Source organism: Triturus cristatus, chromosome 1_2, assembly GCF_964204655.1.
Source record: "Triturus cristatus chromosome 1_2, aTriCri1.1, whole genome shotgun sequence".
NCBI classification, from domain to species: domain Eukaryota; kingdom Metazoa; phylum Chordata; class Amphibia; order Caudata; family Salamandridae; genus Triturus; species Triturus cristatus.
The window spans coordinates 321,748,725-321,765,059 of NC_140580.1; the positions used below are offsets into that span (position 1 = coordinate 321,748,725).

Genomic DNA, 16,335 nt, shown 5'->3' on the forward strand with positions numbered 1-16,335 from the left:
AGTCCGTACCCTCCTGCGTCCCTGGTGCTACCCGAGGGGCCCCGTCACAATGACCAATGAGATCGTGTTTAATACGTCATTTTTATTTCTCTCTTAATTTGCCACATAGGTACACCTGTGGAAGTACAGAAATGAGCTTCAAATGAGGGAGAAGACCAGGGCAAGATGGAGGAAGGGGAGAGTGAGGTGCCTGTGAGTCACCCAGGTACATCACTTGACCGGGCCCGTCTTTCTCCAGCTCCCCACAGGCAGCTGCAGTAGAGGTGCAATAGATCCAACCGCCACCCACTCCTAGACACAATCCAGTCATCAGGGTCTGGCAACTGCACTCAACTCAACAGGCACGTAGGCACCAGCAGGAAAGGCTTGCATCTCGGTCCCAAGGCGGCATCCAACTACCAGGTGGTGTGTGGCGGGCTGGAGGCAGCAATGCTGCAGGTTCAGTGCCTTCAGCAGAAACAGATATTGTTTATTAACCAAAAACTTGCTCTGGGATTCAACACCTTGACACAGCAGTTGACTGAAAACCAGGTCCGCATGGACTCTACAATTGATGCCCTTACAGGTGCCATTGACCAACTGTGCACTGATCTGGCTGAGGACAGGAGCCTGCAAAGGCACAGGGAGACAAGCAGAGGTGGCAGGTTGGAGGCCATGACAAGGGCCATAGGCAACTACAGTGCTTCCCAGGGGCACCGTGGCCCTACAGGTTGAGATGGGCTACTACACTGATGTGTCACGGGGCCTGGCACAGATTACAGCAGCTATGGAGGCTATTCAAACAGCCCACATTGCCAGTGAAGGCAGTGCTGAGGCACCGGACAGTGAGGTATCAAGCCTGAGTAGTCTTTCAGCATTAGACACCTGTGAGCTGCGCAGGAGTAGCAGCCGCTCACCTGTTACTACACATGGCACCAGCTCCAAAACAGAACGTACATCAAAAAAACATAATGCACAGTGACAGTGTGGCATTTTGTTTTGTTCTGTTCATTTACTGTTTGCGGTGATGTAACCGCACAATATGTGCAACCAAAGGACATATCTATTGTCTGACGGACAGGTTGTCCATCAATGTGTTTGTGAACCCCGACATTAAAGGGAGCACGTTCGGAGCATTCAATTACTTGTTGCGGCATTTTGTGTGAGTATTGTGTTACTGGAGATCCCTTCTTCCCTCGACTGCTCTTCTTTCCTCGATTGACTGCTGGGCAAGAGGGCCATGGTCATCATCCTTCGAGTCTGATCCAGTCACCTCAATGGGTACGCCTCTCTGCAGGCAATGTTGTGAAATATGGCCAGGTTGCCATAATCTTGCACCCAGTCGCGGGCACATACTGCAAGGCTCCCCCACACTTGTGCAGGCGCCTGAACTGAGTTTTGAGGAGACCAAATTTGCGCTCAGTCACAGAACTGGTGCACCTATGTGCCCTGTTTTACCACCTTTTATGTGGGTTCCTGGGAGACAGGTAGGGTGTGAGGATTCATGGCCTCAGAGTATTTACACTGTCACCTGGTAAAGCAAGAATAAGGGTGAGACAACATACAGGGAGTCATGATTGTAAAAATACTTTAAAATTTTGACATTACATTTCAGAACCTAGTAGGTAACCTTCATCAAAAATCCCCTCTTTCAAAAAAAAATCCCCTCTTTCTATACGCTGGTAAATGCCACTGTACAAGAACATGTAGGAGTCATGGTTGCACCCTGGATATTTGCCCACAATATCTGTTATGATATAGTGTGCTTTGCAGACAACCTGGATGTTCAGGGAATGGATGTTCTTAGGGTTCCTGAATATGTATTTCAGACGGGATGAGGGACATATGGGCACATGGGTCCCATCAGTGCACCCGATGACCTGTGGGAATCTGGCTATCCATTAAAATTGCATTTTCACAGTTTGCATTTCCACATCATTCCTGGGCAGGTGGATGTGTTGGTGTATGTAGAGGAGCATGGCAACTAGGAAATTGTGAAAAAAACGTGAAAGCGCACTCTGCGACACTCCTCTGGCCACTGCTATCAAATTTTGGTAACTGGTCTGGCTAGTAGGTGGAGGAAGCACATGGGTGGGTATTACATTTCTGTGCTGCTTTATGCTTTCAAGGTGTGGCTTTAAGATGGCTATTACAAGATAACATTGCTACTCAGCCTTTATTGTATATATATATATATATATATATATATCTATATATATCGTCCTCTGTCTTCTCAAACATGGACAGCCTGACACTGGATATCCTCTCCTGTCTCTGCCTCCTCTGCTGAGCAGCCAGTATGTTCATCCTCCTCGCTATCACAGGGAAGTCCCAGATTTATCTGGGGCTGTTTTCATAGCTTGAGCCCTGTTACCACTTGTTTTGAATTGGCGGCATATTACACGTGCAAATGGATCATTTTGCTACTAATCACATTTTGTGGCTTGTTTGTACATGTAGTTTGCAACTCGCAATTCAGGATTGCCTAATTGCGACTAGCAAAATCCGGTCGCCATTTTTAGCAAGACGGTGGCATCGCTATTTTCATTTTGGGAATGCTTGTTGCTCATCGGGTATGGCTGTTTTTGTATTCGCAATATGATTTGCGACTTGCTAATCCATCGAACATCTGGCCCCACTTGTCTAGTCCCTTGACAGAAGAAGTACCTGTAAAAATAGGATCTTTTGCTGAAAATCATCAATTTATGGTATGCAATTCCAGCCCTCTGTGTTTGTTTTGACAGGATTTGTTGTGAAAGTTAAATTGCATAATTTACTGCACACCAAACTGCATAGCATTTCAGAAGAATGATGAGGGCATTGCTTTCAAGATAGTAAATCAGAATTTAGCTGTTAGAGTGTTCCCAATGATGACCGTTGATGAGTTGCCCTTAGATCGCAGAGATTCGGTGAAGCTGGAAGTCTGGGAATTTTTGGGAAAAGAAATTGGTCTTAAGGGAGTTGAGCCTGTTCAGATACACGTAAAGCCCAATGCTGAGTACCCAAGGACTCCGCAGTGCAATTTAACCCCTGAAATGATTGCTGGTATCCCTCCGGTGATTGAGAACATGATCCAGCAAGGGATCTTGAAAGAAATAATGGGGAGTACCTGTAACTTACCCATTATGGGCCTGCATAAACCAAGCCGTAATTATTGCATTGTGCAGGATTTGAGAAAGATAAATTGCATTGTAGTTCTTTGTCGTCCCGTGGTACCAAATTCAGCTGTGATGTTGTTTCAGATTCCATGTGAAGCTGTCTGTCATTGACCTTTGTTAGGCATTTTTCTGTGTCCTGTTGCACGAGGATAGCTAGTTCTTTTTCGCTTTCTGGTTCGGCAGTCGTGTCTTGGCATGGTGCCGAGGTCCTCAAGGGTATACCGAGATCCCTTCCATCTTTAACCAGATCTTGAAAAAGAATCTGGAGCCTTTGATCATGCCCTCCATTTCAGTGTTGGTCCAAGACATTGATAATGTGCTAATTGTGTAAAACACTAGAGAAACGTACAAGAATAATACTATTGCCTTGCCTAATCATTTGGCTGAAAATGGGCATAAGGTGTCCCCGAACAAGTTGCTGTACTGTTTGACAGAGGTCCTGTATCTAGGACATTACAATGTGAGAGGTGCAAGGAAGGTGTCGCAGGAAAGACTCTCGGCAGTCATGAAGATGAATCCAACGACTCAGAAGGAGGTCAGGATGTTTCTGGGAATGGTGGGCTACTGTCACCAGTGGATACCCAACTTTCTCCCTAGATGCTAAGCCTTTACAGAGGCTGACACACAAGGATGTGTTGGATCCGGTGTCCTGGGACAATGATTGTTTGTTTGCCTTCCTAGAGTTGAGAGAAAGCTTCTGCCACCCCCAGTACTGGGAATGACTGATTACAATTAAGCGTTTGTGCTTTTATGCAGTGAGAGGCAGGGCTGCGCTCTCTCTGTGCTACCTCAGGATCATGGAGGTGCCAGGAGGCCTGTTGCCTATTTTTCAGCTACATTAGATCCTGTAGCCGCAGGGTTGTCTGGATGTCTGAAATCCGTGACAGCCACAGGTGTCAGTATCGAAAGGTGCAAGAGCATTGTGATGGATCACCTGTTATGTACCCCAATCTAGGCCTAGGTAGCTACACGACCTTTTACTTACATCTGTCCTACCTTTCTCTGCATAACGGTTCTAGCACAGACCTTTTACCCACTTATGTGCTGAATAAATGTCGATCGGTTTCATTGAAAGTAGCCTCATTTATTATGCATGAGGATTCTTAGAAAAGTCCCTGCACATGACGTACATAACAGGATAAACATACTGTACAAAAGTCATGGTCATCTTCATCCTAGGGCGGAAGAACTACTTTACTTAATTGCAGGTATTGATTTAGGCTCATTTACATAATCGTACTCGCAACATATCGATTGTGTAAGCAATGCCAAGGCTATCTTTATGGTATAAAAGAACCATACCAACACTAGATAGGCAGAGGAGAAGCTTCCACGCTGACACTAGATGCTGAGGTTCCGCCCTGCAGAAGCTACAACACACAGTGGTCTGACATCCCTTGCACGCTGTCCAACTCGAGACCAAGGCAAGTTCCTTTGTTCTCTTCCAACAGTTAATGGGGATGGCTCTTTCCTAGGGGATTTGTGGCTTTACACCTACATACATGCTAGGTACACTTAGATAGGGTTTGCATCTTAGGGGTGCGCTTGATTACCGTCATGTATCTATATGCCTGCATATATTCACTGTTTTAGCACCATGGTAGAATTCTACCTTTTATTTACTCTGTTGGTGCTTGTAATCTTATACATTTGTTTCTGTCTAATGATTGTCGCAGCAAAAATGTTTTATACTAGAATGACGCTGGTTCAATAAATGCTTATTGAAAAAGTCCTCATTGTTTATTCTGTGTATCTGAGACTAAGTGAGTATGATTGACTGAGCGAAAAGTACTGTACTGTTTCCACGATCCCTGAAGGTTCAAGGGTTGTCATGTTCGATAGTTGCCAGAAACTATTCGCACCTTGGTAAGGTTAGGGGGCTTATGGTGGCACTGTGAGCTAGCTGGTCGAAAGGCTAACATATCCTTTGGGGGTATCCAACACCAATTCCTTAGTTTATGTTGTCTAAATGTGCAGATCCTCTGTATGTTTAGGAACTACACCACTCACCCTTTGACTGTTTAAGTTCCACATTCGGTCAAAATTCTGTTGTCCAGACCTCTTACTCAGCATCTCACTAACAGCCGTCTCACTAAGTACGAACAAGTAATTCTTGTGGCGGAAAACGTAAAGTTAAGCCGTTCTGCTTTTTTGAATCCAGCCACTCTATAGGCCCTTCCTGATTGTGATGTTGATTCTGATGAAGTGGAACATGACTGTCTCGATGTTACTGAACTGGTCACCAAACCAAGACCTAATATACAAGATATGCCACTACCTGAATCTGATTATGCACTGTTTGTGGATGGCACATGTTTGCTAAACCAAGAGGGAAATCTAAGAGCTGCCTATGCTGTCTGTACTGTCTCAGCATTATTAGAAGCTGTCTGGCTCCGTAGAGTATTCTCCACTCAGGAATCTGAATTGATTGCCCTTACCAGAGCATGCTGTGTTTCAGACTATCTGAAGGTGACGATTTTCGACAATAGTCAATATGGCTTTGGTGTCTTGCATGACTTCGGACAGTTAAAGTCTCAAAAGGGGTTCATGACCTCATCAGGTTCCCCCATTCGCATTGGAGAACAATTAAAAAATGGATAGATACTTTGCCTGTTCAAGTTGCAGTTGTGAAATGTTCCACACATTGCAAGGCAGATGATTATGTGACCGTTGGCAACAGATATGCCAATGAAGGCGCAAAATACTGTGCAGATAATCGTTGTTTACCAATGAGGGAGCAGATTAAAACAATTGCAACATTTTGCTAACAATTGCTGATACTTAGGAGGTTGCAAAAAGAAGTGAGCAGAGCTGGGTAAAAGCAGGTTGTGTGAAAAGAGATGACAACATGAGTTTCAGGAAATGGTAGACCTGTATTGCCTAACAGTTTGTTACTACCTATGGCTAGGCATTATTATGGACCAATGCATGTGGGAAGAGATGCAATGGTGTTTAGGTTGTTTCGACAGACTTGTTTCCATCCCACGTTCAGGTTGATAACAGAAGCTTTGTGTCACAGGTGCGTTGTTTGCCACCAGATTAATGTAGGGAAAAGGAATGCAGTTACATTGAGTCACATACGGAAATCAGGAGGTTCCTTTAACAAGATGCAGCTAGACTTGATATAAATGCCTGTGTTCAATGGGCTGAGATACGGCCTGGTGGTTGAAGCATACCCGACTAGGAGAAATGACAGTTTCACTGTAGCTAAACTGTTGTTGAGGGAACTCATCCACAGGTTTGGATTTCTTACTTCTCTGGAGTCAGACAGAGGAACTCATTTTAATATTGAGGTCCTGAGAATGTTGTGTGCAGCATTGCAAGTGGAGCAGGGACTACATTGCAGGTATCGGCTTGAGGCTTATGGCATTGTGGAAAAGGTCAATGATATGCTGAAATCCAGATTGGCTAAAGTATGTGCTTCAACATCTTTGAAATGGCCTGATGCTTTGCCCCTTGTGTTGATGAGTCTTCTCAGTGTTCCCTATCGGTGAACAGGATTGTCGCCCCACCTAATTTTCATGGGGGGGGGGGGGGGCTATGTGACTGCCAGCTGTGCCTGCAAATATGCTTGTCAATATCACAGATGACATTATTCTTGATTACTGCAAAGGTTGGACTGATGTGGTGCATTCTGAGCCATGCCAAGCCAAGCCACGCCATGACCTCAATCCCAGAGACTGGGTCCTGGTGAACAAACTGTGTGGAAGAGTTGTCTGGAATCTCGTTGGTGTGGTCCCTTCCAAGTGATTCTTTTTTAAATTTGTTTTTATAATTCTTTTTATTAACAGGTTAAAGTCAATCACTGCGGTACATCACATCTTAAGGTATTCATAGTTACACATGTGGGTTGATACATTCAAGATTGGCACTTTGATAACACATAGCATTTATGGTGATTCCTGGACATCTCTGCCTGGCAGTTGGGGGCGGGGGGGTACAGATGGATCCTTGATATATATTCCACGTGTTCCAGATGGAAACCCATTTGCGGGGACAGCCTCTCGCTACATACACCGTTTTCTCCCTAAACATACACCAGTCCATGTCTCTTATCCAGGCCTCCTCGGTTGGGGCGTGGTCGGCTCCCCAAAGTTGTGCTATGTTTCGTTTGGCTATCATGAGGCCAAGCGTCACCCATGTCTTCTGTGCCCCTTTCAGGTCCGTGGGCTCCCACACATTTAATAGGTCTCTCTTTGCCTCTAAATGGACTTCCTTTGTCAGTATGTCACTCATTACTGTGTGGATCCTGCCCCAGGAGTGCTGTATGTGGTCACACTCCCAGAGTATGTGTAAGAACATACCCGTCTGGCCACACCCCCTCCTACAATCGCTCCCCTCCGCTCCTCCCATTTTCACCAGACAAGGACCTGTTATATACACTCTATGGAGTATCTTGAGCTGGACGAGGCGTACGCCTAGCTGAAATGGCCACCTTCCTTGGGGAAGCCACTGCCTCCGTCCAGTCGTCATCATCCAAGATTATCCCATCCTGTTCCCATTTGACTCTCATAGGGTGGAGTGGATCCCCAGTGTGGTTGATAAGTTTCCTATACGTTAGTGAGATTGCTTTTGTGGGGAGATACCCATCTAACAGCCTATCCTCCAATGGGGAGGAGTTCGGGGGTGAATCGCCTCGTGGTATGTGTGTCTGCAACGCATGTCGGACCTGTAGATAGCGGAAATATTCGGTGTTTGCTAGCTCAAACTCCTGTTGGAGGGACGCAAAGGCTTTAACTTCTCCCTTCACCCAGAGGTCACCTATTTTGGAGATTCCAATGAGGTCCCAACGATCGAAACCTTTGGACTGCCATAAATTGCACTGTACCTCTGAGTCCCATAAAGGCATTGCTAGTGTGGTTTTGTGCTCCCAGCCAAGGCTACGGGTGGCCGTCTGCCACACCTGCACCGAGTGCCTGGCCAGCCCTGTAAGCAACCCCGTGCCGCTCCTGGAGTACAATGCCCTATTGTGGTTCCCGCCGGGGAGTAGCCAGCGGTCCATGGCATATCCGGGGTCGTCTGCCGTTCTGTAGGTTCCCTGCTTTATTGCTGCCAGATGAGCCGCCCAGTAATAGCGCTTCAAATCTGGCAGGCCGATTCCTCCGTCATACCAGGAGAGAGTGAGCTTAGCGAAGGCTATACGAGCTCTGCCCCTCCACAGCAGGCTTCTCTGCAGACTTTCAATTTCTCGAAAGTAGCTTGCTGGGACTGGGTTTTGGGTATTTTACAGTACATATAAGAATCCGGGCAGCGCCATCATTTTAAACAATGCAGCCCTACCCAGCATCGAGAGCGGGAGGGCACCCCAGCCAGCAACATCCCTCTTGAGGCGCTGGAGAGGAGGGACAAGATTCCGGTTAAACCTACTTTTGGAATCCGCCGTGATGTATATGCCTAGGTATTGAAACCCCGTCATGGTGACCTGGATTGGGCAGCACAGTGGGAGAGCAGGCTGGGGTCCCTTTAGGACATAGAGCAGAGATTTCTGCCAGTTAATCGAGTAACCAGAATGGCGGCCAAAGGAGGCGAATATGTCAATTACTACAGTTAGGGACTTCTTTGGGGAGGCCAGGAAGAGGAGAATATCATCCGCATATAAAGAGATACGATCTTCCTGGCCCTCCACCCATTTCAGGCACGGCAGCATCGGATCTTGACGGATCCATGCGGCCAACAACTCTAGGGCCAGAGCAAACAGCAGTGGAGAAAGCGGGCAGCCCTGCCCCGTCCCTCTACCTGGTTGGAAGGTCTCCGACTTCTTATTGTTCACTACTACTTGGGCCAGTGGGGCGGAATAAAGGAGCTGCATCCAGCTAATGAATTGCGGCCCAAAGCCCATCTTTGCGAGGACTGCGAAGAGGTACGGCCATTCGAGTGTATCGAAGGCTGTTGGGGCCTCTAGGGATACTATTATTGCCTCCTCCTGAATTGTTTCCGCCCTGGCCATTACCCCATGAACTCTCCGCAGGTTTAGAGCTGTATTTCGGTGTGGCATGAAGCCCTACTGGTCAGGGTGGACCAAGCCGGTTATAACCTTAACCAATCTATTAGCAAGGAGCTTCGCCAGAATTTTGGGCTCCGCATTTAACAAGGAGATCGGCCTCTACGAAGCACATTCTGTTCTGGGCTTCCCTTCCTTGTGAATTGTGACCAACGTAGCAACTCTTTGGTCATGGGGGAGTTCCCCCTGATCCCTACATTGCTTGTACAGCTCAATGGGCAGGCCTTTTGGGCCCGTGGCCTTACCCGCCCTCAAACCTCTAATAGCCTGGGCTAATTAGTCATTAGTTAAGTCGCTGTCTAGCTGCTCGAGCTCCTCCGCCGAGAGGGTGGGGAGCTTGATATCTGTCAGTAGTCGTTTAGAGTCCTCAGCTGTACATGTAGATTGGGCACTGTAGATAGTGCGATAGTGGGCTGCAAACCTGTTAGCTATCTCCTGTGGGTCTGTGATAGTTTGCCCTGCGCCGTCCGTCAGCTCTGGGACCAGTCTGCTAGACAGCTCCTTCTTGTCAAGACACGCTATCAGTTTCCCAGCCTTGTCCCCGTGCTCATAAATGCGCCCTTGCTTTTCCGTACCCAACTCTTTGGCCATATCTGTAACTATGGCCCTGTAATTGTCTCGTTTGAGCTTCAGAACGTGGAGTTTCTCTGGTGTGATGTTACCCTCCAATTCCCCCTCAAGCCTGAGTATCTCGTCCTCCGCCTCTGCAATGTCTTTTATTTTTTCTTTCCGTACTCCAGCTATTTGGGAGAGGGCTTGTCCCCGTATCACCGTTTTAAAGGCCTCCCACAATACTTGGGGGGGATTGGACCGACCCTTCATTGTCTAGGAAGTACAATTCCATCTCTTTGTGCAACTCTTTACGGATCAGCGGATTCCGTAGGTGCCAGGGGCTGATGGGAGTGACCCTACCCACCCTAGACTGACCAAGGACTGCCTGAGCCCAGACCGGAGCGTGATCCGAAATACCTCTAACCCTGTGCCTTATTTCTTGTATGTGTATTGCTTGTGATGCCGGAATAAGCAGATAGTCAATCCTCAATAGGCTGTTATGGGCCCCAGAGTGGTATGTATGTTGAATGCTGGTAGGATGGTAGCATCGCCATGCATCCACCAGGCCCATTGTGTCAAAGAAATCTGGGAGCCATCTGTTGGAGGGGCCCAGTTCCCGTGGTGGGTGCCGGTCTAGTGTACCCGAGCCCACCGAATTGAAATCGCCACCCACGAAGAGCAGGCCATCCGGTATTATTAGTAACAACGAGCTCAGGTCTCTAAATGCCATGTTCTGGAGGACTGGGGGTATATATACTGAAATCAAAGTCAATGATTGCCCTTCCCACCGCCCGTGATTCTCGAGTACCTGCCTCCTGAGCCTAACAGTACAGTATCTATTATCATGGGGAAGGAAGTTTTTAGCAGGATTCCAGTTCCCCTCGATCCTGTGGTGAAGCCGGAGTGTGCCACCAGCTTATACCTCCATCTGTTGAGGGCTTTGCACGCGTTACCTATTAAGTGCGTTTCTTGAAGCATCACCACGTCAGGGGCGAGCCTCTTAATATGTTGTAGTACCACGCTCCTCTTGACTTTGTCCCCAAATCCGTTCACATTCCAACTCATCAACCCTATGCTTTTCTCCCAGTCCTTATGCATTGTTCCTTACGTTATGCCTAGTCCCACATGCAATGAAATGACAGTACCTAGATTGTTTACGATAACCAACATGAACTTTTCAAACCCCCCCCCCCAACTACCCCCCCCACCCCTGCTGCCCTGCACTCTGGGCTTTGAACTGCCCATCTACATAATGCAGAGTGCCTGTTGCCCCGAACTTGGCTTAAACAAAAAGGTTGAGGGGTGTTTGCTCCAGCCTTCTCCACCCCCCATTACTAATCTTCAAACAATGTTCCAAGTATAAAGTGGATATAATACATTACAGTTCAGGCGTATCAATTCACAAGTGCCAGTGAGGTTGTAGGAGGACCGACCACAAGCGATCCGGCTGTCATTTTCAAGCAACAGTCTCTAGTCGTCGTCCAACTCTCCTGTGCCGCACAACAGCGGCTCTGCCACACCGGTGTCAATGACCCTGGCCATCATGTTCTGTCGCCACCCTCCAACCGTCTAACCACTCTGATGCATCCTCCGGTGAGTCAAAGAACCGGGACCTTCCCCCGGCTTCCACACGAAGTCTGGCCGGAAAGAGCATTGCATATTTCAGGCCTTTGCCCTGGAGTCTCTTCTTCACTGCCAGGAAGGTTCGCCGCTGTCGTTGCACTGCCTGAGTAAAGTCTGGGAAGAAAGGGAGGACGGAGTTTTTATATTTCAGTGGAGAAGCCACTCTAGACATCTGCAGGATGGTGTCCCTACCCCGATAATTTAGTAGGCGTGCTAGGATCGGGCGCGGAGGTGCACCTGGTTTTGGCCGCCCTCCCGGGACTCTATGTGCCCTTTCCACTACGAAGAGATTTGACAGGCTCTTGGGTTGAAGGTGAGTAGTGATGAGAGTTTCCACGAAGAGGTCAGTGGCTTGCCCCTTCGCCCTCTCTGGCACTCCCAGGATGCGTACGTTGTTGCGCCTCAAGCGCCCTTCATATTCGTCTAGCTTATCGTCGGCAACTTTGCAGAAGGCCTTCAGCTCTTGGATTTCATGTTGAAGTTCCGAGATGTGGCCCACCAGACTGGCTGTTGTTATCTCAAGCTGTGTCACCTTTTCTCTATTGGTGGCCAGGTCAGCCCTAATGAGCATCACCTCCAAGGAAATGGCATCCATCCGTTGCTCCATTGATGTTCGGACCTCAGAGATGGCAGCCATGACATCCTTCAATGAGAGCTCCGGACCATCACTCTCCGTTACTGCAGCTGGTTTGTCCTTGGGAAGTTGCTGCTCAATTGCTGGTTTGAGACAAGTATAGCGGTCGAGTTTGTTTTGTTGAGTGGCCTTCGAGCCTTTATTAGTGGCCATGGCATCGCAGTCTTCCGCCAACCTGGAGCCAACGGCATACGATGGGCGGGGGTATTGGACTGTCCTCCTCCGTTGTCTATCGCCCGTCGGTTTGCACCTACAGTGTGTGGTCCTCAGGGAGGTCTACCGCCTGATAGGTAGGGGGGAGGGAAAGGGATCCCTCGAGATGTCCCAAGGGCCTATCACATTCCGGCCCCTTCACGCTTCCGTGCCCCCTCCGGTGCAGTCTTCTACCACGAGGCGCCGCCGTGTGTATAGCTGGTTTTTCTCAGGTGGGTATTTTCTCTTACCACAGGGGCGGACTCGTGCTGTGCACCTATACTGACTATGCTGCCAGCGAGGGTGGCTCTCTGCGTGGCCTGGGGGAGGAGGAGGATGCCTTTGTGCGGGTCTGCCCACGCCCCCAATAACGTGACTCTTCTGAGCCCTCGCAACGGCCCCCAGGCGGCAGCTCGAGTCTCTGCAGATCGCCCTGCTGCTGGGCCACTGTTTGCCCGGGTGCTCACCTTCCTTGCAAGGCCCAAATAATAATGATGGCACAAATTCCAGATTCTTTTCTGCTCTCACTTGTGTGTCAGGCCGCCACCACCTCCAGCCGCCCTCATCAGCCACGGCCGAGTGCCCACGTCCCTGTGGTTTATAAAGCTTGATTCGCCGCTCCTCCGGGCACTACACTGAAGCACGTCCGTCGCGCCGTTTGCTGCAGGCTCGCCGTTACTGTGCGGACATCACTGGGGCTCTGAGTACCCCCTGGTGTCCGTTCTCAGGTCTGCCGCCGTAGAGCGCCGTTCCCGCACCACGTCCCCGGGAGCGGTATGTAAGCAAGTGCCCGGCTCCGTAGCTGCTGCAGGCCACATCCGCCCTGCGACCCTGCTCTGGCCAGCGGGATCCCTTGGTGCACGGAGGGGGCCCGATCGAGTGAGCAGACCATCCAATGAGCAGATCTCGCCTCGGATTCAGGATTCTTGTCGCGGATTATTGAATGGGGAGTGGAAGATATCGGAGCAACTCTAGCTCGCGCCCATATTGCTACACCGCGTAGCCACGCCCCCCCTCCAAGTGATTCTAGTCACCACAACTGTTGTGTAGTGCGGAAGTCTCCCCAACTGGGAGCACACTGCCCATACTTGTAGAGTTCAGTGTCCCATTGATGAAATTACTGCACCTCGCCCAGAAGCGCCAGTGGTGGATGAGAGGCCACGGGAGCAGGTTAGTCAAGCTGTAGGGGACCAGCCAGAGCCTGAAACAATATTTGATCGGTCTGAGGGGGGGTCTTGAGAAGTCAACAGGTGGTGTTGATGCTTTGAAAAGTTATACGATATGACACCGTAGGGGTGCATGTGATGTGCCATGGCAAATGATATGGCACATGGTATAGTTTTTCCCAATTATATTTCATGTAGAGAATTTTGACCATCTTGTGTGGGTACAGAAAAGTAGACCCTAAAGAGGAGCTAGTCCGAAGAAATAGTGGGAGATATTTTTGGTGCCATTGTCCCAAATCTAGGTGTGATACTGAATGACATTAAGATTAGAAAATTGTCCACTGTAGTTGATAAGCGATCTACTAGTTAGGAAGGAGCTTTTTTGCTTGTAGATACTAAAATGGTTGCTATTAGGTCAATGGTTTTGCTGAATAGACTTGCGTTAGACATTCTTCTTGCAAAAGAAGGTGGAGTCTGCAGAATGTTGAATGTCCAGCAGTGTTGTACTTACATTCCTTATAACAGTAAGGACTTGCAGAAGTATATCAAGAATATTACTGGCTTACAGAGAGATTTGGGTGGTTTGACAGCGACAGGTGCATGAGAAGCCATTGGAAACAGACTTAGTGCAGTAGGAAATTGGTCTGGAAACTTAGGAAGTGGAATAGTGGGTTCTATCTTGAAATATCTTGTTATTATTGCTCTTTGTGCAATAGCTGTAGCGGTGTCTTTTAAGGTGTACAATAGAGTGAAAGCAAAGAAGGGAGTGAAAAGAAAGAGATCTGATGTTGAACTAGAAGAGAAACAGAGCAATTACTACGATGATATGAAACGTCTAGAAGAACTTAGACGAAAGGCAATTATAACCACAAGGTTTTAATCGGTTCTCTGATAAGATTGAGATTAACGTGGCGGCTTGATTCGCCATCAGAGGGGAAGGAGAAGAACAGCGTAGGTTTGGCTCCCCTCTTATACATCACATATGTATGTTGATTTGTGCAGATTGACATTTTCTATATTCCATGTGGCCTAAAATTTAATAAACAATGGAGTTTTAAAGGTATGTCTGAAAAGGTCCATATTAGAATAATAGACTCATTTAATGTGTGTGTACTAATGTGAAAGATGTCTAGAGAAAATGTAGTTCTCGTTGACTGTTAACTGAATGTGTTAAGGTGTAACATTATTCATATTTAATCGTGATTTATTCCCTAAATTCCCTATAATATTCATATATGTCAAATTAGAACTGTACGTGCACATATATTCAAACGTCATGTGCACCAAAACTGCTGTGCTAACCTAGTGTAACCAAAGGCCTTAACCTTCTGAGTTTCAATATTTAACTTGCACGTGAGAATTGTTTTGCTTGAATGTTCTCTTCTCTGCAGGTGCAGATACAAAGCTTCATTAGTTAGTGAGAAGGCAATGTTTATTTGTGGCAATAGTAAGGTACTGGAATAACTTTTTGGCAAGATGAAGACGCTCTAGACGAGTTCTCATGGTGGAGAACGGATGCTCAAGATCGATCAAATGGACCCAATTGAATGTGTGGGAGAAGAGCTGAATGTTGCCAATTTCTAAGAGGAAGATGGAAATGTACTGAAGATGATGACGCTGGTTACCTTGAATACTTTGTGTGTTAATAGGTGTTGGCTTGTTAGTTAGAGCAGAAGTTGACGTGGTGTGTTTCAGAAATCCAAACACAAACTCTGTTTGATTTTCATACATCCATATACCCCCTGGAATGATGTATTGGTTTCTGATCAGGTTTGCAAGGCCCTACACACTCACTCTGAGGTTTTTCCCCCAGGTGACCAGTGGTGTCATTCATTTTTCGGAAACGCTTTTGAAATCTAGATGACAGTGCCCAAACCTTCCAATCCACAACCTGACATTAGAAGCCTCCGCTTCCCAAGGACACCCACAACCAGATTGCCTGTATGACACACCCACACCGACACACCAAAAGTTACCAAACGGTTGACTACACACATTTTAGTGCACTAAGGATCTAGCTATTTGTGTCATCTGTAAATGACAACCCAACCAAATGTCCCTCAGCATTTGAGGCCAAGTAATTTGTGAATGCTGCACAGAAAAATAATGTAATATTTGTGGGGGTTTTTGCTGCGGGAAGGAGTCCGGGAACAATTTCTCTATTGTAGAGTCTATAATTTAGACCAATAAAGGCAGATGCATCCGTAAAAGTTGAAAGAGTTTAGAACATCGCACTGAGTCATATTGTTTTATTTAGTGCAGCGTTAAGGAAAACATCCCATTTGATTTTTTAAATCTTAAAGTAGTCCATAATAACCCTTTTTAGAAGACGATGCAGAATAAGATTCTCACACCTTGTCTGAAAGCTCCAGCTGCTGGTGCCCAGCTTTTACTGGAGATTCTTCATTGAGTCTTCGGGTAAGGACAGTCCAGGGTGTCTTGCAGTCTAGTTGGCTAAGTCTCTTGATGTGCTGTACTTGTTAACAAGCATGTGGATGTCATTTTCAATGACATCAAAGGATGTCTTCAGATCATACCTGGAAAAGAAGCAGTAGAAGACAATGAACAAAAAATATAACCTTGCAGTTGAACTGTAGGGGAATTAACCCTAAGATAAGTAAAAGTTACAAATCATCAGTCATTTTCCATAGATAAGCAACATCACAAACCCTTTAATTTCTGACAGTGCCTTTTATGAGATCTGCAGTGGAAACATCAGTCTCATTATTAAAAATACATAATAAAATTAAATATGCTCAAACAAAACATCGGTGAAGAGTTACAAAATCACATAAAATTACAGTAAACAATTGAAATCGCCTAAAAATCAGGGTAATCTAGTGATCATTTAGGGCATGGCTGTTGAGCCTGTGCTAAATGCTTTGACTAATTGCCCAAGCTATGTACCGAAATTTGGAAACAGCCATAACCACAGTTGAGGTGGTATCACTTTTACATATGCTGTAGGCTTCATCTCGGATTTGTAGACTGAGGGATCTGCACAAAGGAACAAGCCATTTATTCTAGTAT

General features: G+C 47.1%; 1 protein-coding gene across 1 annotated transcript in view; it reads right to left on the minus strand.

Moving 5' to 3' along the window:
* Nucleotides 1-15,539: 15,539 nt before the first annotated feature.
* LOC146867251 (glutathione peroxidase 3-like) overlaps nt 15,540-16,335 on the minus strand; it is a 67,895-nt gene continuing 67,099 nt past the window's right edge. Inside the window, exon 6 of the mRNA XM_085614867.1 lies at nt 15,540-15,842. Coding sequence (XP_085470993.1) covers nt 15,752-15,842 — 91 coding nt within the window. The 3' untranslated portion in view covers nt 15,540-15,751. The remainder of the gene's footprint in view (nt 15,843-16,335) is intronic.